This window comes from Hippopotamus amphibius, chromosome 8, assembly GCF_030028045.1.
Source record: "Hippopotamus amphibius kiboko isolate mHipAmp2 chromosome 8, mHipAmp2.hap2, whole genome shotgun sequence".
NCBI lineage: Eukaryota > Metazoa > Chordata > Mammalia > Artiodactyla > Hippopotamidae > Hippopotamus > Hippopotamus amphibius.
Genome location: NC_080193.1, coordinates 130,713,536 through 130,738,568, shown reverse-complemented (window position 1 = coordinate 130,738,568; position 25,033 = coordinate 130,713,536). Strand labels below are relative to the sequence as shown.

At 40.8% G+C, this 25,033-nt stretch overlaps 1 protein-coding gene across 1 annotated transcript in view; it reads left to right on the top strand.

The window, feature by feature from the left end:
• MYO3B (myosin IIIB) overlaps window positions 1-25,033 on the top strand; it is a 471,877-nt gene that overhangs the window by 216,498 nt on the left and 230,346 nt on the right. Inside the window, exon 11 of the mRNA XM_057747118.1 lies at window positions 24,842-24,997. Within this exon, the coding sequence (XP_057603101.1) occupies window positions 24,842-24,997 (156 nt within the window). The remainder of the gene's footprint in view (window positions 1-24,841; window positions 24,998-25,033) is intronic.

Here is a 25,033-nt window from a genome sequence, read left to right as displayed (position 1 = left end):
TATCTATGTCTATGCTACTCTCTCACTTCATCCCAGCTTCCCCTTCGCCCCCCACCCACCACCCCAACCCTGTGTCCTCAAGTCCATTCTCTACATCTGCATCTCCACTCTTGCCCTGTGACTGGGTTCATCAGTACCATTTCTTCAGATTCCATATATATGAGTTAGCATACAGTATTTATTTTTCTCTTTCTGGCTTACATCACTCTGTATGACAGACTCTAGGTCTATCCACCTCATGACATATAGTTCAACTTCATTCCTTTTTATGGCTGAGTAATATTCCATTGTATATATGTGCCACATCTTCTTTATCCATTCATCTGTTGATGGGCATTTAGGTTGCTTCCATGTCCTGGCTATTGTAAATAGTGCTACAGTGAACATTATGGTACATGTTTCTTTTTGGATTATGGTTTTCTCAGGGTAAATGCCCAGTAGTGGAATTACTGGGTCATATGGTATTTCTATTTTTAGTTTTTTAAGGAACCTCCAAACTGTTTTCCATAGTGGCTGTACCAGCTTACATTCCCATCAACAGTGCAGCAGGGTTCCCTTTTCTCCACACCCTCTCCAACATTTGTGGTTTCCAGATTTTGTGATGATGGCCATTCTGATCAGTGTGAGGTGATACCTCATTGTGGCTTTGACTTGCATTTCTCTAATGATTAGTGATGGTGACCATGTTTTCATGTGTTTGTTGGCCATCTATATGTCTTCTTTGGAGAAATGTCTATTTAGATCTTCCGCCCATTTGTGGATTGGGTTATTTGCTTTTTTGGTATTAAGCTACATGAGGTGCTTGTATATTTTGGAGATTAATCCTTTGTCCGTTGCTTCATTGGCAACTATTTTCTCCCATTCTGAGAGCTGTCTTCTTGTTTTGTTTATGGTTTCTTTCGCTCTACAAAAGCTTTTAAGTTTCATTAGGTCCCATTTGTTTATTCTTGATTTTATTTCCATGATTCTAGGAGGTGGGTCAAAAAGGATCTTGCTTTGATGGATGTCATAGAGTGTCCTGCCTATGTTTTCCTCCAGGAGTTTGATAGTGTCTGGCCTTACATTTAGGTCTTTAATCCATTTTGAGTTTATTTTTGTGTATGGTGTTAGGAAGTGTTCTAATTTCATTCTTTTACATGCAGCTGTTCAATTTTCCCAGCACCACTTATTGAAGAGGCTGTCTTTTTTCCATTGTATATTCTTGCCTCCTTTGTCAAAGATAAGGTGCCCATATGTGTGTGGGTTTACCTTTGGGTTCTCTATTCTGTTCCATTGATGTACCTTTCTGTTTTTGTGCCAGTACCATACTGTCTTGATCACTGTGGCCTTGTAGTATAGTTTGAAGTCAGGAAGCCTAATTCCACCAACTCCATCTTTCCTTCTCAAGATTGCTTTGGCTATTCGGGGTCTTTTGCATTTCCATACAAACCATAAGATTTCTTGCTCTAGTTCTGTGAAAAATGCTGTTGGTAATTTGATTGGGATTGCATTGAATCTGTAAATTGCTTTGGGTAAGATAGTCATTTTCACAATATTGATTCTTCCAATCCAAGAACATGGTATGTCCCTCCATCTTTTTGTATCGTCTTTGATTTCTTTCATCAGTGTCCTATAGTTTTCTGCATACAGATCTTTTGCCTCCTTAGGCAGGTTTATTCCTAGGTATTCTATTCTTTGTGTTGCAGTGGTAAATGGAAGAGTTTCCTTAATTTCTCTTTCTACTCTTCCATTGTTACTGTATATGAATGCAAGAGATTTCTGTGCTTTAATTTTATATCCTGCTACTTGACTACTTCATCAATTAGTGCTGGCAGTTTTCTGGTAGAATCTTTAGGGTTTTCTATGTATAATACCATGTCATATGCAAAGAGTGACAATTTTACTTCTTCTTTTCCAAATTGGATTCCTTTTATTTCATTTTCTTCTCTGATTGCTGTGGCTAACACTTCCAAAACTATGTTTGAATAATAATGGTGAGAGTGGACACCCTTGTCTTGTTCCTGTTCTTAGAGGAAATGCTTTCAGTTATTCACCATTTAGAACAATGTTGGCTTTTGGTTTGTCATATATGGCTTTTATTATGTTGAGGTAATTTCCTTCTGTGCCCACTTTCTGCAGAATTTTTATTGTAAATGGATGTTGAATTTTGTCAAAAGCTTTTTCTGCATCTATTGAGATGATCATATGGTTTTTATCCTTCAATTTGTTGATATGATATATCACATTGATTGATTTGTGTATATTGAAGAATTCTTGCATTCCAGGGATAAACCCCACTTGATCATGGTGTATGATCTTTTTAATGTGCTGTTGGATTCTGTTTGCTAGTATTTTGTTGAGGATATTTGCATCTATATTCATCAGTGATATTGGCCTGTAATGTTCTTTTTTTGTGACATCTTTGCCTGGTTTTGGTATCAGGGTGATGGTGGCCTCGTAGAATGCATTTGAGAGTGTTCTTTCTTCTGCTATATTTTGGAAGAGTTTGAGAAGGATAGGTGTTAGCTCTTCTCTAAATGTTTGGTAGAATTCACCTGTGAAGCCAACTGGCCCTGGGTTTTTGTCTGTTGGGAGATTTTTAATCATAGTCTCAATTTCCGTACTTGTGATTGGTCTGTTCATATGTTCTATTTCTTCCTGGTTCAGTCTAGGAGGATTTTACTTTTCTAAGAATTTATCCATTTCTTCCAGGTTATCCAATTTATTGGCATATAGTTGTTTGTAGTGGTCTCGCATGATCTTTTGTATTTCTGTGGTGTCTGTTGTTACTTCTCCTTTTTCATTTCTAATTCTGTTGATTTGCATCTTCTCCCTTTTTTTCCTGATGAGTCTGGCTAATGGTTTATCAATTTTATTTACCTTCTCAAAGAACCAGCTTTTAGTTTTATTTATCTTTGCTATTGTTTCCTTCCTTTCTTTTTCATTTATTTCTGATCTGATCTTTATGATTTCTTTCCTTCTGCTCACTTTGGGGTTTCTTTGTTCTTTTTCTAATTGTTTTAGGTGGAAAGCTAGGTTGTTTATTCGATATTTTTCTTGTTTCTTGAGGTAGGACTGTATTGCTATAAACTTCCCTCTTAGGACTGCTTTTGCTGCGTCCCATAGGTTTTGGGCTGTTGTGTCTTCATTGTCATTTGTTTCTAGGTATTTTTTTATTTCCTCTTTGATTTCTTCAGTGATTTCTTGGTTGTTTAATAGCATATTGTTTAGCCTCCATGTGTTTGTATTTTTTACAGTTTTTTTCCTGTAATTGATATCTAGCCTCATGGCATTGTGGTCAGAGAAAATGCTTGATATGATTTCAATTTTCTTGAATTTGCTGAGGTTTGATTTGGAACCCAAGATGTGATCTATCCTGGAGTAGAAAGTGTATTCTGTCATTTTGGGATGGATTGTCCTATAAATATCAATTAAATTTAGGTGGTCTAATGTGTCATTTAAAGCTTGTGTTTCCTTATTTATTTTCTGTTTGGATGATCTGCCCATTGGTGTTAGTGTGGTGTTAAAGTCTCCTACTTTTATTGTGTTACTGTCGATTTCCCCTTTTATAGTTGTTAGTATTTGCCTAATGTATTCAGGTTCTCCTATGTTGGGTGCATAGATATTTACAATTGTTATATCTTCTTGGATTGATCCCTTGGTCATTGTGTAGCATCCTTCCTTGTCTCTTGTAATATCTTTACTTTAAAGTCTAATTTGTCTGATATGAGTATTGCTATTCCAGCTTTCTTTTGACTTCCATTTGCATGGAATATCTTTTTCCATCCCTTTACTTTCAGTCTATATGTATCCCTTGGTCTGAAGTGGGTTTCTTGTAGGCAGCATATAGAAGGGTCTTGTTTTTGTATCCATTCAGCCAGTCTGTGTCTTTTGATTGGAGCATTTAATCCATTTACATTTAAGGTGATTATTGACATGTATGTTCCTATTACAATTTTCTTAATTGTTTTGGGTTTGGTTTTGTAGGTCTTTTCCTTCTCTTGTGTTTCCTACTTAGAGAAGTTCCTTTAGCACTTGTTGTAAGGCTGGTTTGGTGGTGCTGAATTCTCTTAACTTTTGCTTGTCTGGAAAGCTTTTGATTTCTTCATTGAATCTGAATGAGATTCTTGCTATGTAGAATATTCTTGGCTGTAGGTTTTTCTCTTTCAGGACTTTCAGTAGATCCTGCCATTCCCTTCTGGCCTGCAGATTTTTTGCAGAAAGATCAGCTGTTATCCTTATGGGTTTTCCCTTATATGTTATTTGTTGCTTTTCTCATGCTGCTTTTAATATATTTCTTTGTGTTTAATTTTTGTTAGTTTGATTAATATGTGCCTTGGAGTATTTCTCCTTGGGTTTATTCTGTATGGGACTCTCTCCACTTCTTGGACTTGATTAATTATTTCCTTTCCCATGTTGGGGAAGTTTTCCACTATAACCTCTTCAAATATTTTCTCAGACCCTTTCTTGTTTTCTTCTTCTGGGATGCCTATGATTCGAATGTTGGTGCACTTAATGTTGTCACCAAGGTCTTTGAGGCTGTCTTCCATTCTTTTTATTCTTTTTTTCTCTTTCCTGCTCTGTGGCAGTTATTTCCCCCATTCTGTCTTCCAACTCATGTATTCATTCTTCTGCCTCAGTTATTCTGCTGTTTATAGCATCTAGAGTATTTTTAATTTTGGTTATTTTGTTATCTAGTACTGTTTGTTTGCTCTTTAGTTCTTCTGAGTTCTTATTAACTGTTTCTTGTATTTTCTGTATTTTGTTATCATCAAGATTTCAGATCATCTTTACTGTCATTACTTTGAATCTTTTTCAGGCAATTTTCCTATTTCCTCTTCATTTATTTGGTCTTTTGTATCTTTACCTTGTTCCTTCATCTGTGACATATTTGTTTGTCGTCTCATTTTCCCCCCCACTTTGGATCAGTGGGATTGTGTTGCTGTCCCACTGGGTGTTTGGCCTGAGGTTTCAAGCACTGGAGTTTGTAGGCTGTTGAGTATAGCTGAGTCTTGGTGCTGAGGTGAGAACCTCTGGGAGACCTCACTCTGATGAATATTTCCTGGGAACTGGCTTTCCCCATTAGTCCAATGTTTTGGACTCAGAGCTCCCACCTCAGGAGCTCAGGCCTGACCCTGGGCTTGTGAATCAAGATCCCACAAGCTGTGTGGAGCAGGAAAATAAAAAAAAATTTTTTTAAAGTAGGAGAACAGCAGAACAATAGCAAGATAAAAATATGATAATAGGAAACTAACAAATGTGTTAGAAAAAATTTTTAAAAAAAAGGGAGCAACAACTGGAAGGTAAAACAACTGCAGTAGCCTAAGTGAGGAGGTGGGAGGGAAAAAAAGAAAAAGAAAAAGAAAAAGAAAAAGAGAAAGAAAAAAAGCCAGAAAAGGCCTTGGCTGTGGGGGCGCGGATTAGACAGTGGCTGTGGTGGGGGGAAGGTTAGGCAATGGGCAGGGCCTACACTTAGGAAAGGCCCCGGGGGTGGTGGAGAATGGGGCTTAGGCCCAGTGAGGCAGAGGCGCCCAGGAACGCCTCTGGTCCTGGGAGCAAAGGACCAGGTCGAGGTACCCAGTGGGCTCCCTGGGCCTGAGTTGGTGGGAGAAATGCTAGGCACCTCCCCTAGTCCTCCAATCTCAGAGGATCGCTACCCCTTGGGTTCTCTTCTTCCTTGCTCCCTCTCTCCTATTCCCCCAGGACCCTCACAGCTGCAGGGGGCACTGGAAGGCAGGAGACCAGACTCTGATGCCCAATAGGTTTCCCAGGGCCAACTAGGCTAGGGTAATGCCTGTGGCACTTCCCCAGATCTCCCAATCTCATATGGTCCCTGTCCACCTCTCTTCCTCTCCCCGCCCCCCACTCTCCTAGGTCCCAAGCAGCTGGAGGGGGCCCTGGAGGGTGAAAGACCAGGTCCGTGAGCCTAGCAGGCTTCCCAGAGCTAGTGGACAGGGGAAATACCTTCTCCACCTCCCTTGATCCTCCAATCCTGAAAGGCCCCCTCCCCTGCCCGCCTCTCCTCTTCTCCCCTGCTTTCCTTCTACACCACTAGGACCAGTGAGACCTAGAGGGGCCCCTGGAGGACCGAAGACCAGGCCTGGGGGTGCAACAGGCCTCCCGGTGCCAGGTGGGTAGGGAGATTTCTCGCAGCATCTCCCCTCATCCCCTCGTCCTTCAAGGTCCCTCCCACCAGTCTGCCTCTCTTCCTCTTCTCCTCTCCTCCTTCCCTCCCATACCTGTGTGACCCACTCAGACGGAGAGACCAAGGGACCAGACTCGGGAGCCCAGCAGGCCTGCCGCACCCAAGTGGGCAGCGGAAAGGTCCTCCACACCTCCCCTGGTCTTCTGCTCCTGGAAGGTCCCACTACCAGTCTGCCTCTCTTCCTCTTCCCCTGCCATGTGCCAACGTCCCCAGGACCAACGTATCTAGGAGGGGACCCTGCAGAGTTGGAGACCAGGCCCAGGAGCCCAGCAGGCTTCCCGGGCCAGTGGGCAGCAGAAATGCCTTCTGCTCCTCCCCCAATCCTCTGATCCCAGAGGGTCCCTCCCCACTTCTGCCTCTCTTCTTTTCCCCCCACTGCTTCCCTCCTGTACTTCTAGGACCAACGGCCCGGAGTGGCCTTGGAAGGTGGAGGACCCGCCCAGAAGAAATACCCAGCGGCGCCCTCCCTATTTTTCTGACCTGGAGAGATCCCTTCCCACTCCCACTGTCTGCCTCTCCCCACCCCCTTTACCCTCCCCGCCATGCCCCAGGATCCTCATGCCAGAGGGGGGCCTGGAGAGTGAAGGACCAGGCGCGGGAGCCCAGTCGGCCTCTCTGGCCAAGAGGGAAGGCAGAACGCCCTCTCATCTCCCCGTCCCCCAATCTCAAAGCCCCCACTTCCACCTGTTCGCCTCTCCACCTCCTCACCCCTTCCTTCTTCCTACACCCCCAGGACCCAGGAAGCCTGGAGGGGGCCTTAGAGGGTGGAGGACCCTGCTGGGGAGCCCAACAGGCTCCCAAGCTGGAGAGCTCAGCAGGCCTCCTGGCCTGTTGGGTGGGAGAAACCCAGCTGAGGTTTCAGGTCTCCCCAGCCCCCAATGGTTCCTCCAGGTGGGAACCTCCCCCCTCACCCAGCCACCCCCCGGGGTGCCAGTCCCGTCTGGCTTCCCCTTCCCCAACCCCTGACTTCCCCCAGGTCCTACCCGGTTGCTCCGGGGTTCCTGCGGTCTGCTTGGGCTTCAGGTCCCCCGCCGGCCTCCAGCAACCTATCTATTTGTGGGGAGACGCGATCTCTGCATCTTCCCACGCTGCCATCTTGACTCTGCCCCCTCCTTTACCTCTTTGTCACTTGTTGTTTGTAAAATTTTTGATGATAGCCATTTTGACAGGTATGAGGTAATAATCTCATTGTGGCATTGATTTGTATTTCTCTGATGAATTAGCAATGTTGAACATCTTTTTCTGTGCCTGTTGGCCATTTGTGTATCTTCTTTGGAAAAATGTCTGTTCAAGGCTTCTGCCCATTTTTTAATTGGGACCTTTTAAAAAAATTGAGTTCTATGAGATGTTTATATATTTTCAATATTAACTCTTTATTGGTCATATCATCTGCAAACATTTTCTATCATTCCATAGGTTGTCTTTTCATTTTGTTGATAATTTCCTTTATTGTGCAAAAGGTTTTAGGTTTAATTATGTCCTGTTTCTTTATTTTTGTTTTTCTTTTGTCTTAGGAGGCAGATCCAAAAAAATATTTCTACAATTTATGTCAAGGAGTGTTCTGCCTATGTTGTCTTCTAGGAGTTTTAAGGTTTCTGGTCTTACATTTAAGTCTTTAATCCAATTCAAGTTTATTTTTGTCTATGCTGTGAGAAAATGTTCTAATTTCATTTTTTACTCGTAACTGTCTGGTTTTCCTAGCACCACTTATTGAAGAGACTGTCATCTCCGTTTTATATTCTTGCCTTCTTTGTCATAGATTAGTTGACCATATATGTGTGGGTTTATTTCTGGCCTCTCTATTCTGCTCCATTTATCTATGCGTCTGTTTTTGTGTCAGTACTGTGCTGTTTTGATTACTATAGCTTCGTAGTATACTCTGAAGTCAGGGAGTATGATGCCTCAAGCTTTGTTCTTTTTTCTCAAGATTGCTTTGGCAATACAGGGTCTTTGGGGGTTCTGTATAAATTTTGGAATTATTTGTTCTAGTTCTGTGAAAAATGCCATGGGTGTTTTGATAGAGATTGCATTAAATCTGTAGATTGCTTTGGGTAGTATGGACATTTTAACAGACATTTAACATTTCTTCCAACCCAAGATCATGGGATATCTTTCCATTTCTTTGTATCATCTTCAATTTCCTTCATCACCGTTTTATGGTTTTCAGAGTACAGGTCTTTCACCTCCTTGGTTAATTTTATTCCTGGTTTATTTATTCTTTTTGATGTAATTTTAAATGGTACATTTTCTTGCTTTCTCTTTCTGCAAATAGTGACATTTCTACTTCTTCCCTTCCAATTTGGATGCCTTTTATTTCTTTTTCTTGTCTGATTGTTGTGGCTAGGACTTCCAATACTGTGTTAAATAGAGGTGGTGAGAATGGACATCCTTGTCTTTTTCCTGATTTTTGAGGAATGGCTTTCAGCTTCTTACCATTGAGTATGATGTTAGCTATGGGTTTGTCATAAATAGCCTTCATTGTGTTGACATATGTTCCTTCTATACCAACTTTGATGAGGGTTTTTTTTATCATGAATGAATGTTGAGTTTTGTCAGATGCTTTTTCTGTGTCTGTTGAGATGATCATGTGATTTTTATCCTTCCTTTTGTTAATGTGGTGTATCACATTATTTGATTTGTGCATATTGAACCATCCTTGCATCCCTGGAATAAATCCTTGATCATAGTGCAGGATTCTTTTAATATATTGTTGAATTTGATTTGCTAAGATTTTGTTGAGGATTTTTCATCAGAGATATTGGCTTATAATTTTCTTTTTTGTAGTATCTTTGTCTGGTTTTTGTATCAGGGTAATGGTGGCGTCATAGAATGAATTTTGGGGTGTTCCAGCTTCTTAAATTTTTTGGAATTTTTTGAGAAGTATAGGTATTAGCTTTTCTTTATGAATTCTCCTTTGAAGCTGTTCGATTCTGGACTTTTGCTTGCTGGGAGTTTTTTAATTACAAATTCAATTTCACTACTAGTGTTCAGTCTGTTCAGATTGTCTGTTTCTTCCTGATTCAGTCTTGGAAGATTTTATGTTTCTAGAAATTTGTCCATTTCTTTTAGGTTGTTCAATTTGTTGGCATATAACTGTTTGTAGTATTCACTTATGATTTTTTGTATCTCTGTGATCAGTTACTGTTTCTCCTCTTTCATTTCTTATTTGTTTTTGAGTCCTCTTTTTTTTTCATGATGAGTCTGGCTAAAGGTTTGTCAATTTTGTTTATCTTTTCATAAAACTATTGTTTTTGGTATCTATTTTATTTATTTTCTCTCTTATCTTTATTATTCTTTGCTTCTGCTGACTTTTGGCTTTGCTTGCTCTTTTTCTAATTCCATTAGATGGTTGGTTAGGTTTTCTATTTGAGATTTTTCTTGTTTCTTGTTCTATTCGAGATTTTTCTTGTTTCTTGAAGTAGGCCTGTATTGCTATAAAAAGTTCCTCTTTCCACTAGAATTGCTTATGCTGAGTTCCATAGATTTTGGAAATTTCCTTCTAGTGTAAACATTGCCTTGCCAAGGGGGTTAGGGGAATACACAGGTGTGATGGGTGAAAATGAAAGTGTGGGGGTGTTTGTGGCTTATGATCTAAACTTTGCTTCCTCCCTATAAGATAAAAGCAGGGGCACATCTCACAAGTGTTAATCTTGGCCACATATGTTAATAGCTTAATACATTCTTCACATCTATAGGTGTTACTAAAAAAATAATTTAGGATAGTGTTAAGCAGAAGAAATTATTCAATAAATTTAAAATTTAAGGATTTTTCCCCTTTAGATGCAAGAAATTTTCTGTCAAGGGGGCTTTTCCAGTTTATACTTTTCCCAACATATAACAGTGACAGGCCACATGTAAAAAGAAAAGGCCCAAAACGAACTACTAAGGAGGGAAGGAAGGAATCTAAATATTGTGACAGATCAGAATGGGACAAAAACAAAAAGTGCTCAGCTGGGCTGAAGTCATGCTCTGCTGGGATCAGAAACAAGCAGTGGCGGCTGGGAGTTTGGTTCCTGTGAATAAAAGGACTAAGAGGGCTTCAAGCAGTTCATTTTGACACCTGCTTGAAGCAGTGTCTGGGTTGGTTTTCCAGTGCTGATAAAAAGAGGCTGGGAAAAAGAATCGGATAGGGGAGGAGTCATATGATCCTGTGTTCTAACATGACAATTTCTTCCATGTTGTTCTCTGTCACCTGAGGTAGTGCTGACCATCACCTAGGAGTATGGCTTTTAGCCAGCTTCTGACGCAAGGTGGTAAAAGGATATGTAAGCAGCGGGACCTTCTGTTGCCAGGGAAAGGCTCTTCTGTATACCTAATACAACCATGGAACAGGAGCACAAAATGCCATTCTAAAACCTGGCTCTGAGCTAGAGACCCAGAGAGCTAAGAAGATGCAACCCTAAAATTATTAGGAGGGTGAGAGGGAAAACAAAATCCTTCTCCTCCTCAAAGTGATATTTCAAAACAAATGGAGAAATCTAAGGCTAAGAAAGACAACCCACCAAAACAACAAATGAAACAAATTCATTTGAAATGAAATTAAGTTCATGGAACAGTCTGAAGGAGTGAAATAAGTAACTATTAACTATAAGAAGGAAAACTATTTGGGATAAAACATGAGAAAACTAAACAATCATAAAAATGGAGGGCAGTGTTAGATGCATGGTTGTGGCGTGCATAGGTTCTTGTGCTCAACACGAGGATAGAACTACTGGAATTTATAGTTAAGCAAACATGTTAAATGTGTACTTGCTAATAAGGTGTAGAAAAATAATGTCTAGTTTCTAAATCAACAGAAGGAAAAAGGGTTTATAGAAAACTTTATTAATCCAACAGAAGACAGGAAATGAGAAAAAAAGAATTAGAGGGAAAAGGTGGTAAAAAGAGATTTCTGCTCATATGAATTGCTGAATTTGTGCTATTGAATTATCAGATAGTTTTTCCTAGGATCTCTAGTCCACAAGCAGTGATGTTTAACAACTGACTGGGTGGGGATGGGGGCTGATTTGCATTGTTTATGTACTGTTTTCCGTGGTATAAATACTCCTACCATGGCTAAGCCACCAATGTAATCTGTTCACAAAATTCTTGAAAATGTAACAGTAATATGTAGGGAGCTTCTGCTTGCTGGCTCTAGCCTACTGCTGGTGTTTGGGATAGACGGGCTTTTTTCCATGGTCTTCATACTATATATAATTTCGACAGTAGGTTAGAAAATTGAAAAACGCAGGTTCTCTGCATTTTGCTTCTCTGACTGAAACCATATGGAAATTTATTGGGAAACCAGGAGTTGGTGGCATTTTGTTATTAGAGTGTTTATCATATGGTTATGGAAGGCTAGTAATTTATGATCTTTGCTAGAAAAGCCAGATCAATAAGAGATAAATGTCCTCAGCACAGGAGAATTTATATCATCCACATGATAATTGACTACTGTGTCATACGTTCAATCATTTGTCTCATTATCTGATAAAACAAGCCAGAAGTCTAATATGTATGTGATTTATTAATGCACACCAGTGTGAAACCCATGGCCCATCTAACCTGTTACCTGTCCTTGGCAACACAGTATACAGTTGTCTACCTCCGGTAATAGGATCCCATAAAGAGGATCAACAGCTTTCTAAATGCTAGACATCGTCTGTTGAATTAGAATAGATCAGAGAAATGCCTGAGCTATTACGTCCTCTCTTCCTTTCTCTTCTCTCTTCCCCCCAGTCATGGGTTGCTACTCTTTTTACTTTTTTTTTTTTACCTTTTTTTTATTTTGTCTTTTTTAGCACAAGTAGGTTGTCCTAGAGCAGGATGGATGGGTAAAAATGGTCCTGAAATAGCCTTTCATGTCACTGATGTGCTGCTATGAATATATGTAGTGACACAGTCATTCCATATCACCAGTCTGTGCATGTCCCTGAGTTACAGTGGCTTGAAGCTCAGGACACACCACAATACCAGAAGGGAAGTGGCATATTCCCTGGAGAGAGAGAGAGAATAGGGAAAATGAAAAAGGAAAACAGAAAGCTAACCATTTAGAAATCTATGCACTGAGTTAGTTCACTAAGGAGTGGGAGTAGGAGCTATCCACACCACTGGCCTCCCTTTCTTTCTCAACCCCCAGGACTATTTGGTGCCTGCAGCGTCTGTGCGCCTGTGCTCTGCTTTGCAAGGGTTAATCAGAGGGCCCATTATTCATCAAATTAAAGGCTTGGCTGCCTGAGAGTTCCTTTCAGAAAGGATTAGGGTCTCTGATGAGGCTTTGATGTAATAGATGGAGCTGTTCTGCTCCTTCATGTTAATGGAGGGGCGTTAAGGACTCCCCAGGCTCTCTTTGGCAGTTGGTTTCCCTTGCCTAAAAAAGAAAAACATTTTATCTTACGAAAATTTAGTGCTTGAACAAGGCTTTTTGGCGTCCCTGGTGTGGGGGGGAGGGGGTGAAGTGTTCATTTCTTGGTCTAAAAGCACAGGGGCGCAGCCACTTCCTTGAGCGGCCACTTCCTCAGGAAGAACTGTCTCTCCAAAGAGCAAAAGAAGCAATCATTTTGGCCTTGTGATTCATCGCCCTTGGAAAGATTTTGTCAAAAGCTGGGCAGAGGGGTGGCAGGTGACAGGCATGATGGTGGTTTGTGTCCTCAGGAACATGAACCAAGGCAGCCAGTAGCTGTGCAAAATCCTGATTTGCATAAGACATTTACAACTACTTATTATCTGACAGTATTTTCTCCAGGTTTTTCGGTAGCGGTTAGGTTGTTAATGAAAACCTGGCTTAGTTTATTTTCCCCAACTTGATTTCACAACATCAGTAATATTCATATAATTGGCAATCAGCCAGAGAAGTGTTTAGTCAATTTAAATATTTACCAAAGAACACATGTTAAAGGAAAGGCACTAAATGTGGGCAGACACAATGCCAGCAAGACTGTTGAACTAGGCCATTATCTTTTAATCTAATCCTCCTCCTACCTACACCTTCACTCTATACTATGGCCTGAAATTTTAGTTGGAAACATTATTGACATCATTAAAGAGGCAAATGTGATGGTCCTATTGTTTCCATGCCCACGCATATGATGCTCCAGTCCTCTTCCCACCCTCTTCCAACCTCCCCTCCCCCTTTCTGAGTTGCTTTTGATTCATGGGCTAAATTTTTCAACTGTCTTCTTTCCATTTTTTGCAATGAACAGCACATGGTAGCTTGGCACCCTGCCTTTCTTGATGGATGCCAGCATCTGGGCACTGCCTTCAGCATGTTAGGAATCAAGGGACTTAACGGTACAGAAATTCACCAAGTTGCTGGTAGATGTAGACCTGGATGAAGATCAGAGAGCACTGTGTTTCCTTGAATTGGCCACCCAGGGAGAATTTTTTTACTAGATGGTTCTTTGATGGAAGGTATCAGTTGGGACTAAAGGGTGCTATAAGAAACAGCCCTATGAAACCCATGGCCATGTTAACCGGAGGGAAATAATATTTATTACAGTATATGAAGTCATTTCTGTGAAAACCCAGGAAGGCTGTGTATCTCTCGTCTCCTCACCAGTCAACAACATCAACATCATCATCAACATCATCATTCTTCAAGCAGCTAGTCTGTTTTTACATAATGGATTTTAAGAAATAGAGAACAGACTGCATTTTCCTTTTCACACTGGCTGCTTGAGAGCCCAGAGCCAAATTTGTGGCCACATCTAACACAGTAGTTTATTTAGCATTGTAATTCCCATGTTTGTTCCCTAATTTCCCCTGCTTCATTTTTCTCTTCTGCTTTTAATTATTTCATTGCTTCATTAAATATACCTTTATTTAAACATATTGTTGTGAGATGCCTTAAATTATTTCTAGAACAAGATGAAGTATTAAAACTCAATTGCATCTGATGGTGGGAATTTAAAATGATGCAGACACTTTGGAAAATAGTCTTGTAGTTCCTCAAAAGGTTAAACATAAAGTTATCATATGACCCAGAAATTCTACTCCTAGATATATACAGTCAGAAAAAACATGTCCACATAAAAACTTGTACACAAATGTTCGTAGAAGCATTACTCATAATAGCCAAAAAGTAGAAACAACCCAAATGTCTCTCAACTGATGAACAGATAAACAAGATGTGGTATATCCATACAATGGAGTATTATTTGGCAATAAAAAGGAATGAAGTTTTAATATATGATACAACATGGCTGAACTTTGAAAATATTTTGCTAAGTGAATGAAGCCAGTCACAAAAAGATCACATATCTGAAATGTCCAGACTAGGCAAATCCATAGAAACAGAAAGTAGATTGGTAGTCCCCTGGGACTGAGAAGGTTGAAGGGAAATTGAGAGTGATTGCTAAAGGATACAAAGTTTCTTTTGGGGGTGATGAAAATCTTCTAAAAAGTGATTATGGTAATGGTTGCAAAACTGTATGAATATGCTAAAACTCTGAATTGCATACTTTTAATGAGTGAACTTTATGGCATGTGAATTATATCTCATTAAAGCTGTTATAAAAGTCATCTGCAGCAATCATTCAACTATAAATTTTATGGAGTAGTTTTTGCTGCTTTTCTTACACTTTTAATTTTCACTTTGTGCCAGACATGCACACAGTAGTTAAATCCACTTATTTTCAGCAAGATCTGCAGACTTGTTTGGGACTGTGAGTCTCCAAGAGTAGGGATGGCCTTCTCCAAAGGATGCAAATTCATTCTATATTATTTAGTTCGGGTCATTTGTTCCACCAGGAAAAGGCTGTGGTTGTTCAATGGAAAGTTCCAAGCCTGTGGGCATAAAGGCTATCGTTCTACTTCCACTATTCCTTGTTTTTGCCTTGTTTTTGCAGACCCTGTCTTTATCCTGTCATCTTATTCTACCCGGTAATGAAAATAAATGAGCAACAGTGGTCAGAGAAGTAAGAGAATAACTAAAAGATGTAGCATCACTACAGGCAAGGAAAGAGGATGTTTTGCGGTCAGGTCAATGATGGCCATCAGTGAACAGAGAGTTTGAGTAGACTAAGAAGAGACCGTGGAATTGGTAACTTAAAGGCCTTTGGTTTCCATCGACAGAGATTGTAGTTGGATAGTGAAGGTAAAAAGTAGATTGTTTTGTTCACAAAGATTTAGCTACAGGTCCATCCTTAAATTTAAGTTGACCTAAGAGTCCACTGGTGGTCCCTTCTTTTTTCTTTCTATACTCTTGACTTGTCTTCCAGTTCCACAGCTACAACCATCATTTCTCCTTTCCCATTTCCTTACTTCAGACTGTATGCTTCCTAAATGGGTCCCCTCCCTGCCTGCTTCCCTCCCTCTAATTTACTAACATGGTGCCAGTTCATTTTTAGAGTAATGATCTAATTGTGTTCTCTCTCTGCTCAAAAAAGCCAGTTCACTGTGACTAAGAAAGAAAACCCAGCTCACTAGCATGGCCTCTTAGGTTCTGAATAAGATGTTTCTGGTCAGGTTTTCACCCCATCTATTACAATTGCAGTATTCTGTTCTACTCTGTTACGCATATGAACCATGCATTTTACCAATGCGCTTCCGTTCCTACTGTACTCTCCACTTAGAACGCTCCTCCCCTGCGCCTCCTGTCAATATTCCTTTCATCCTTTAAGACCCAAGTGTCATCTCTCATGTGAAACACTTGTTCTCCTAACTAGAATTGTTTACTTCGTCTGAGCCACTCTAACGCTTACACTTTTCAGCCTTAAATTACTGTTATTTACGTCTGTATCTATTCTACTACTTGTTTCTAAATTCCATGAAATCTAACATCTCGTTTCAGGAATCTTTTCTTCTAAGCACTTGGTGCAGTGCCATTCACAGTAAATACCTATTAAGTGTTTGAATGAATCAGTGAAGTGAATGAATTGGATCTCTAAACATTTCATATGTGTAAGTTTGTTATTACCCCAGAGGATACATTTTTTATGGACACACGTATGTTTTCTTTGTTTTGCACTCTCCCCGCCCCCACCCCAGGCCTGGAGTAGTCCTGAGCATGTAGAGGTCATGCACTATGGAACCGTTTGTTCGTTTCCCATAGGGTCCTGGGCACTGGCTGGGTACTGTCCATTGCTTCCCCTTGTAGAGAAAATGCGTATAAATAAGAAATATGGATTTAATTCCAGACAGCGTGACAAGTAGGATCAAGGGAAAGATTTGAATTTATATATTCCCTGGCACTTAAGCCTGGACTAAGAAGCAGACCGTAACTGTCTGTCAAAATGGAAATTGATTTTCGAATCAAAGAAATTAACCAGACATTCAAAAACAGGAGTGCCCCGTAGCTTGAACTTGAAAATGCCAAAGTTCTTTGCTTTTGCTAAATTGTCAGACCCTAAAAGTCCCCATTCTCCCAAAACTGAAAGTTCTAGTCAGGACATTTATCAAATAGTAATTTTGTCCTGAGTGGTGGGAATCACACTGAGAAAAAGTAGCTAATTAATGGGCACACTGTGATTCAAGTCTGACTCTAGGACCCTTTGCACATTAACATGTCTTCTTCTAGCACTCATCCTGCTTGGAATTGGATATGCCATGGCTGTCTTCCTCCAATGGGCTGACTGACTGAAACCCCACCTCCTAGTATAATGGTTGGCCCACAGAGCTGGCATTTATTGAGTGCCTACATGTACCAGGTACTGCACATGGAGTATCTCATTTACCATTTGATAGATGAAGACGCTGTGGCCCAGGGGTTCCCTGGTGGCCCAGTGGTTAAGACTTCGTGCTTCCACTGCAGGGAGGCATAGGTTCCATCTTCCCGGGTCGGGGAACCAAGGTCCCACGTGCCACACAGTGTGACCAGAAACACACACACACACACACACACACACAAACAAACTCTCATTGTTTAAAAAGAAAGAAGGAAAGAAAGAAACTGTGGCCCAGAGAATTGAATTAATTTTCATATCATCACATACCTATAAGAAGTAGAGTTAGATTTGACCCTAACCCCTGACTTTTAATCTTTATATATTGCTGCCCCAATGGTAGGCACCAAACATTTTTAAAAATGAGTAAGTACATGTGTCAGGCTTGGGAGAATAATAGTGATTAAGTCTACTGTTGTTTAAATAAATCAGACTATTTTAAATATTTGAGATTAATAATTTAAATATAATAGTATATAACACATTGTATATATTACATGAATCTATATTGTATTAATTAATAATTAACATAAAGATGAATATCTTTAGAAAATGGACTTGCCAACATCTAGGTTATTTAGCCCTGCCTCACCCACGTTTTACATAACCATTTCCTTCTGGGTTCAGCCATCACTTCCCTCTTCCTCATCTTCCTGGGCTGCTTCAAGCAAATATTTCCTTAATCTCCACCTAAAGCAAAGACCTCTAACAGAAGATAGGGCCCACATCTGGTTTCCTGGCTGAGCCTAGGGCTGACCTGTGGCCAAGCTCAGCCCCTCACAGAGGCCCCAAGGGCAGTGGCTTGGCTGCTTCCGAGGAAACTCATCAGCACCTGCAGCAGCAGCCAGTACCCAGATCCTTGGGAAGCAACAGCCCTGCAGCCTGAGAAATGAAGCCCTCACAGCATTCCCATCTCCCAGGGGCCGGGCCTTCCAAAGCCCTTTGAACCAGAGGGTGGGATTTGAACACAGATTTAATTGTCCATTAAGCTAGTTGCTGGGGCTGTGCAGTGAAGTAATGGTTCATTTTTTTCTGGCACCCTGACTGAACTGCATGGCTGCATTGCCTGGAGAAGTATCTGTTTAATTGCAAAGTACTTTTCCCAACCGAGGAAGAAAGAAACAAAACAAAGAGGAGTGAGAAGGCGGTCGGTGGCTTGGGGCCACTGGTCACGATGCTCAAGACAGCCTTAGTCTGGAGGCCTGGACTTTAGGATCTTCCTTGGCTGCAGCATGTCCAGTGGAGGGTGTGCTCACCTGCAGTCTTTGCAACTTGGAAAGCGCAGCTGGAACAGAAGGAAGTGGCAGGAACAACAATACCAAGACTGCACCCCCATTGGCTTCTCCCTGCACAGCTTCTGTGTCCCCCGAACCCCCATCTCGTCTGGTTCCTCGGTTCTGGCCCGGTTCCTCTTGGCCCTTCTCCTCATGTTGCCTCCTTGGTCGGCATTTTTATCCTCTTCACTCAACCTCTCCTGACCTTGGCCCCCAGCTTGTCCCCCAGACAAGCGGTGCTTGAGGATCTAGAATTTCTGTTGCCTCATCACCTTCCCTAAGAATACAATGAGTTAGGCTGGACTTTTCTAATTATTTACTATTGATCACAGGGTCAGAGACATACAGGTAACATGAAGAGGTAATTGTGTTCACAGGTGTCATGCAGGCCACAACCCTGGGTCCTTCCAGGTTACACACGGTGGCTGTCTGCCCTAGGACCACCCTCCAGTCCAGGACCCTCTTTTTGCATTGGGACTCTCTCTAGCTACCATGGTGCACATTCCTTAACTCTGGAGGGAGATTCGGTCCTATCCGCTCTTAGAGTTTATCTTTTGGTTTCAAACTACCCTACACTTTTCCACTGGTCATCCTCTTCGCCTTCCGAGAGTCTTCCCTGGATGACAAAAGTTGGTTCTTCTCTCTCTGCAGCCTCATGCTTCAGGAAATGGCACGTTCTTCCATCTCTGTTTCCTTCTTGTGTTCCCTTGAGCTCACTCTGGGCCTTCAGTGCTGATGGCTTTATCTGAAGGTGGGGCTGACATGCTGATCTTTCTAACCCTATACTTGCCTTCTCCTCACCCTAGTGACCTCAGGCAAGATGCCAGCTTCCCTGTGGTCCTGCTGCCCTGCAGCCTCTCTCCCACTTTTCCACACAGGATCTTTGCCACTTCATAAAAAGGACTGAGCTTCCTATTCTAAAACCTTCCATCCTACCTTCTAAGGGCTTTTTTCTTTCAGCGAATACTGACTGTTTTCCTCTGATTGATAACCCTAGATCTAAATATGCTCCTGGTCCTCACTCCTCTGTTTCAGGTTAGGACCCCACTTCCTCACCCTACATGTGAAGTTAGTGTACAACTTCAGTTCTCACCAGTGAGACTTTAAAACACCACCGTGTGCAATATGTGCAAACTTCATGAAATCTGAAATGTAGTTAAGTATTCCACTAAATGGGGAGGTTTGGTTTTGCTGAAATAACATATGCAGCAATGTCAAGTTTCTCAGCCTGCCTTCTTTTGAGGCATTAGTCATTGTAGGAAAATGCCTGTGTTTGTCATAATCCTGTCTTCCAAAATGGAAATTTCCTTCCGAACCAGAGCACCATGGGCTCTGTTATTCCACCTATAATTAGTGTACCCTCTGGAGGATTTCTCCTCTTGATGCAGAGACCTCTTTGTCACTCAGACGTCTGTCTGCCCATGATAGGAACTGAAGATGCAGTGCATTACGGGGCAGGGAAGTGCTTGCTCAGATCAGAAATGTTTAGATATTCGGTACCAGTGGAAACACTTAATCTAAGTAGCAAACCCACAAGAAAACAGCAGAAAGTACAAAAGAGAGAATATTAAAAGAGAAATGAAAAGTCACAAATCTCAAGTTTTCATCTAATTTTGCCCCAACATGTAGAATAAGGTTGCTCACCCTCCTGTTTTTCTCAAGTTCACCAGTATTTTTAGTTTTTGACTTTTCAGCTGCTCTTTGTCAAGCACAGTTTAGTCATCAGTAAACATCCGTTCGTGACTCTTGATAAATAGCTCCCCCTTGCAGGCATCTGCTTCTTTGGTTATGAAATGGCAGTTTACAGCGACAAGGCAGCTGTGTCTCGACAGCATGATCGTTTGGGAGAGAAGAGCACAAGCGCTGCCAGCTCCAGAGCCCAACACAGAAGCCCGACCTTGTTTCTCGTTAAGAAATGCCTCCCTTTTGCCTGTTTCTGGCAGAAGCCAGGCTGGGAGATCGCAGCAAATGGCTGCAACAACCTGTGTTTAATGTGGTGACACTAATGAATTCTGAGAATTAATCTTCAGCCAAGAATGCATGATGGAAGGTACTAGAATTTCAAATTAGGTAATGGATTAATTTCCTTCAAGGCTTCCTAAAAGGAAATTTACTTCCTTTTTCTTCTGATGGACTTTTCTGTCATATTCAGACCACCTTCCATGGCCTTGTAAATCTAGGTAATACATCTCATGGTAATTTTAATTTTTTTATTCTTTTGTATCTTAGCACAGAGATAACCACACCTAAATCCAGATTTTAAAAAATGATTTCTAAAAAGTCTGGGGCGGAAAGAATTACTTAAGACTTTAGAAAAAAGCAATAGTCCCTAAATCTAGTCCTTGTTCAATTTCTTTTTCCCAGAATAAAAGATTCTGGGAAGAACTGAGCTTGGGGAATGTGTCTGCAGTTTGACATTGTCTTCTGCAGAAACTGTAGCCTACAGGTGTCTCAAATATGCTTGTGAAAATTAGGGGCTCTGAGTGTCTCCCTTCAATTAGCCGAAATGAGAACTCAGCTGCCCCTTGCAGAAGTAGTACTGATTTCTCACGACAGAGCTTCCAAGGATGTCATTTGCAGGGCCCTGGTTGCATTCATACAAAAAAAGATCTGTAGCCAAGTAAGTTTGGAAACATGGATTTCAACAAAATTAACACATTTTTGACCAAAGACATATTATGGCCACAGGCATTCGTTTCTGCAAAAATCCTCCGGTCAGTAATGTGTTAAGCTGTTTTCTTTACCTCCGTACTGCTAAGAACATTTAATATGTTCACATGCACTACAAAACTCCAGACTTACTTGGTTTAGAGAATCACCAGTGCTTCCCAAACCTTTTTGACCAGAAGACTAGTTTCATTTTTCAGTGGAATATCTCACGTACCTAGTGTTTCACCCAACTTACCTCACACTGGCTGGCCCCCATTTTCCCACACAGAGGTCAATGTTTTATGCCTTTTCTTGTAAAAACTGCTCAATCCCTGGCTGGGGGAAAATATTCTGCATCTGGAATTTGCAATTCCTGGTTTAATAAGCAATCCAAAAATGAATAAGCATATTATAACTTTCTTAATTTTCCATGTTTGTTCTCTAAATCAAGTTAGAGGATTTAATCATGCTTTTAAAAAGGACATTGAGGCTGTCAGGAGTTCTTAGGGATCCCGGCTGTCAATTCTCTCTTAATCCATAAATCCCTGCCTGAAAGGAGAATAAGACAGGAATGACAAGCTGACAAACATAAAACTCTGAGTTTGGGGCACAAAATTGCAACATCTTAAGCAATAAAGAATATGTCCTAGTTAAAGCTGGTAAAAGGACTAAAGCAAAGAATTGTTCTTAGATGTTCCAAAGAGGCAGCTTGGGAGGTGAAGGTCGATGTTCTGGCGACCTCCTGAGTTCCTAGCTACACAGTCTGCCTAGTCTGGCTTCTTGCGTTGCTGATCCAGTTTCCCAGCCTTGAAATGCCTTCTACATCTTCTCCACATATTGAGTTCAATTTAGTTCCAAAACCTCCCCAAACCCAGCTCAATCCTCACTCTCTCCACTAAGCCTTCCCTGCCTGCTCCCCTCCACCACCACTAACCTAGTATTGTTCTGTACATTGTACCTGTGCCATTTTAACAACACATTGCAGAATAGGAGGGGTTCTCTCATGGGAGCCAGGGAATTGACCTCATCACTATCAGGGCTTGACCTCAACTTCCTCACCTCGTAAAAGAAGGATTAGAATAGAAAATCTTGGTCCCTTAGCTCCAAAACCCTATGCTTTTATGTGACTATTTTTTATTCTAAATATATAAGCAAACACTGGCTTCTGCTGTTTCCTGTGTTTCTCTTGTCTTTCCATTTTTGCAATTAGATTGTAGATTTCTGAGGAAAAGGGTCATTTTTTAAAATGAATTAATATATTTTGACTAATTCTGGCTGTGTAATAAACTTTTGCTGAACATATGAAATTGTATGATTCCAGTGACCTGGTATCTAGTAATGCTTGACTTCCAGTCATGTCTGCTCCTAAGATAGAACTTTCCTCTATTTATCAGTAAAATAATAAGTCGATTTCATTCTGGCTGTTTGATCCCCATGAGAAAGAAGTATGCAAGAGTGTTTTAGAATAAGGCTCTATCCTCAAGGTCTTCCTGCCCTTCTCCTAAAAATCCTCCAGTGCGGTTGGATATGTCACAACTCTGCTTAGCATTCTTCCCATATACACTCAGTTTCAGTTTTCTGATCTGATGGTATGACATTCAACACACTTGGGCCTTACTGAGAAAACTAACAAGTAAATACTCTTGATCATTCCTTTAGAGAGTAGAATGCCTACCATCTTTATTTTTTGGATCTCCAAGAGACAACAGATTCACTTGTTAGTTTCTCCCTTGTCTGATTATTTCACTTCATTATTTAGTCCTCATTTCTCTTGCTCCCTCTGTGATCTAGAGCGAGATCCTCTCCAAAATACCAAATGATCCTGCAGCCTTGTTTGCAACCTTGCCCTCCCACTGGATGCTAAAATTATGAAACAAGATATTAAAGTACCTTTAACTGCATCCCCAGAATCCAGCAGAGACCTATTTTCATAAGTCTGGAGTATGGGTTTCCAGGCCTCTCTCAGACCCTATCCAAGGAGCTTTAAGGACGTGGAACACTGTTTCAAGGCACCTGTCCTGAGGGAGAAGGTAGAGGCAGCGCCGGCTCACTTTCCCATTCACCTGCTATGAATTTTCTGTTAATTGTTAGGCCTCCCACTTTCAGCCTCATCTGAAGTATTGGCACTAGTCAGCTGGCAGTTGAGAGCTGCCCAGAAAGCAATCAATCAATCAATCAATCAATCAATCAATAAAGGTAGGGAAACCTATTAAGAAATTGCTTTCCCCATATTTGGAGATATACTTGGGTACAGGAAGTATGTCTATTTGGTGATGGGAGACAGATGTAATGTGCCCTCCACAGATCCCTGGGCGGGCTTAACTGTGGGTCCCAGCAGTACCTGGTTTCCCATCCTACCCATGCCCGCTGGGGTGGGGGAGGGGTGTGAAGCCGCCATGTCCATCTTCAGTAGGAACTCTTGGAGGACACCAACTGTTTTTTCATTTTGGGAGTTTTCATACAGCATCCCTCAAGCCAGGAGGATGAAGCCATATACCTGTATTACTGACCATGTAAACTATCAAGAAGTTCCTTTCTTTCCAGGTGCTTAGGGAAATGTGAGCATTTATTTTCCTTTGGTAGTCACCTAATTACATACAGATGAATATACGTGGACTCCAGGGAAGATTGTTGATGTGCAAACATGAACAGAGTATTTTTTTAAGCATGTGCACTGATTTTTATTTTTAGTAGGAAAAATAATAGACTGTGCAAAAGGCCCCTGGACCTATAAAAGTCAAATGATTGATTTCTTCCCATAGCAAGACAGAGCTGATGTTTATAGTCATGCAGGCAGCAGAATGGAGATAATCTAGGTTCTTTTGGCTTTTCTAGCTGAAAGCTTCAGTTACAATAGATAGGAAATCCCCTGAATCAATTCTGAAACGAAATGACTGGGAAATTTACAGAGTATCTTTTAGGACTAGAAGTCCAGGGAGGCGAAAGTCGTTTGAAATGCAAAGGTTGAGGCCTTTTTGTAAAACTAACAGTTGAGGATTATTCTAGGAACTCTGCTTCAGTGTTTTGAAAGGATGATCAAGGTGAGCCTGAACGTTTTAGCATTTGTCAGTGCATTTCATTATTTTAAATATGTTGTGTTTTACATGTTGCTGGAGTGTCACTATTGGGAAAACTGGAAACATTTATTTCATGGAGTGGGCAGAATGCCATCTAGTATTTATTCTAAGCCTCCAATGTGAGCTAAAGACTGATAGCTTAAAAGGGTGGATGTTGAAATTTCTTCCTCCTGTCACGGGCAGCTACTCAGAATGGAAATGCGATGGTAATTGGAGGGGTATTCATCAGATTCAATTTCACTAGAAATTTCCTGTGTCAAAATCATCTTTAATAACATACAGCACACAGCAAAATGTACTGAATTATTGTTTTCTTTGTAAAGGGCATTGAATCTGAAACAGAAAGTGGTTACACCGGTGCGGTTTTAACCAATTAACCGCAGAGGAGTTTAAATGCAACCCAATTTTTGCCATTTTGAATGGACATTTTGTTCCCTGGGTGAATAATTCCATTCCAATTCATCTGAATTATATTGTAGTCACTTCCTGTTCTGAGGTTTTTCTGCTTCTTCAGAAGATATTAGAAATTAAGGGGTTGAATTTTCTCTGTGATTTGTTTCTATCCTTGCAAACTCCTAAATGCATTTTTCCCACCACCAAATAGTGGACATTTCATATACTGTTTCATTTAAGTGATAGTACGTAATTTTATATGCTTCTAAAATAAAGTATATAGACTAATCAACTTGACTCCACTGTAAACATTTTTCTGTGATGAAAATTCAGACAGAAAATTGTCTTAACCGGTCTATCTTTTCAGTGTTTTGAATACTTCAAATTAAATTGATTGTGTTTTCAATATATATTTAAAGCAAACTAAAATTGATTTCTGATGTTTTGATTAATTCAACTAGTATAGATGTGTTTTCTATGTTCTGGTACCTATGAATAAAGAAACAGCTATGTGAGGTTAGTGATTAGGTTTAAAAAATGAGCTTTTTCTCCTCTCTCCCATATTTACAAGGGAGCCAGGTGTCTAAGATTGTACTTGGATTGTTTGTTGATTTTTGTGAACAGGTGTCTTATTAAGGATTTTGAAAAGCGGCCTTCCGTCACATGTCTCCTCGACCACCCATTTATTAAGGGAGTCCACGGGAAGTTTTTGTTTCTGCAAAAACAGCTGGCCAAGGTCCTCCAAGACCAGAAGCACCTAAATCCTGTTGTTAAAACCAGGTATGGGCCTCGGCGTCTTCCTGTGTCCTTTCTCTG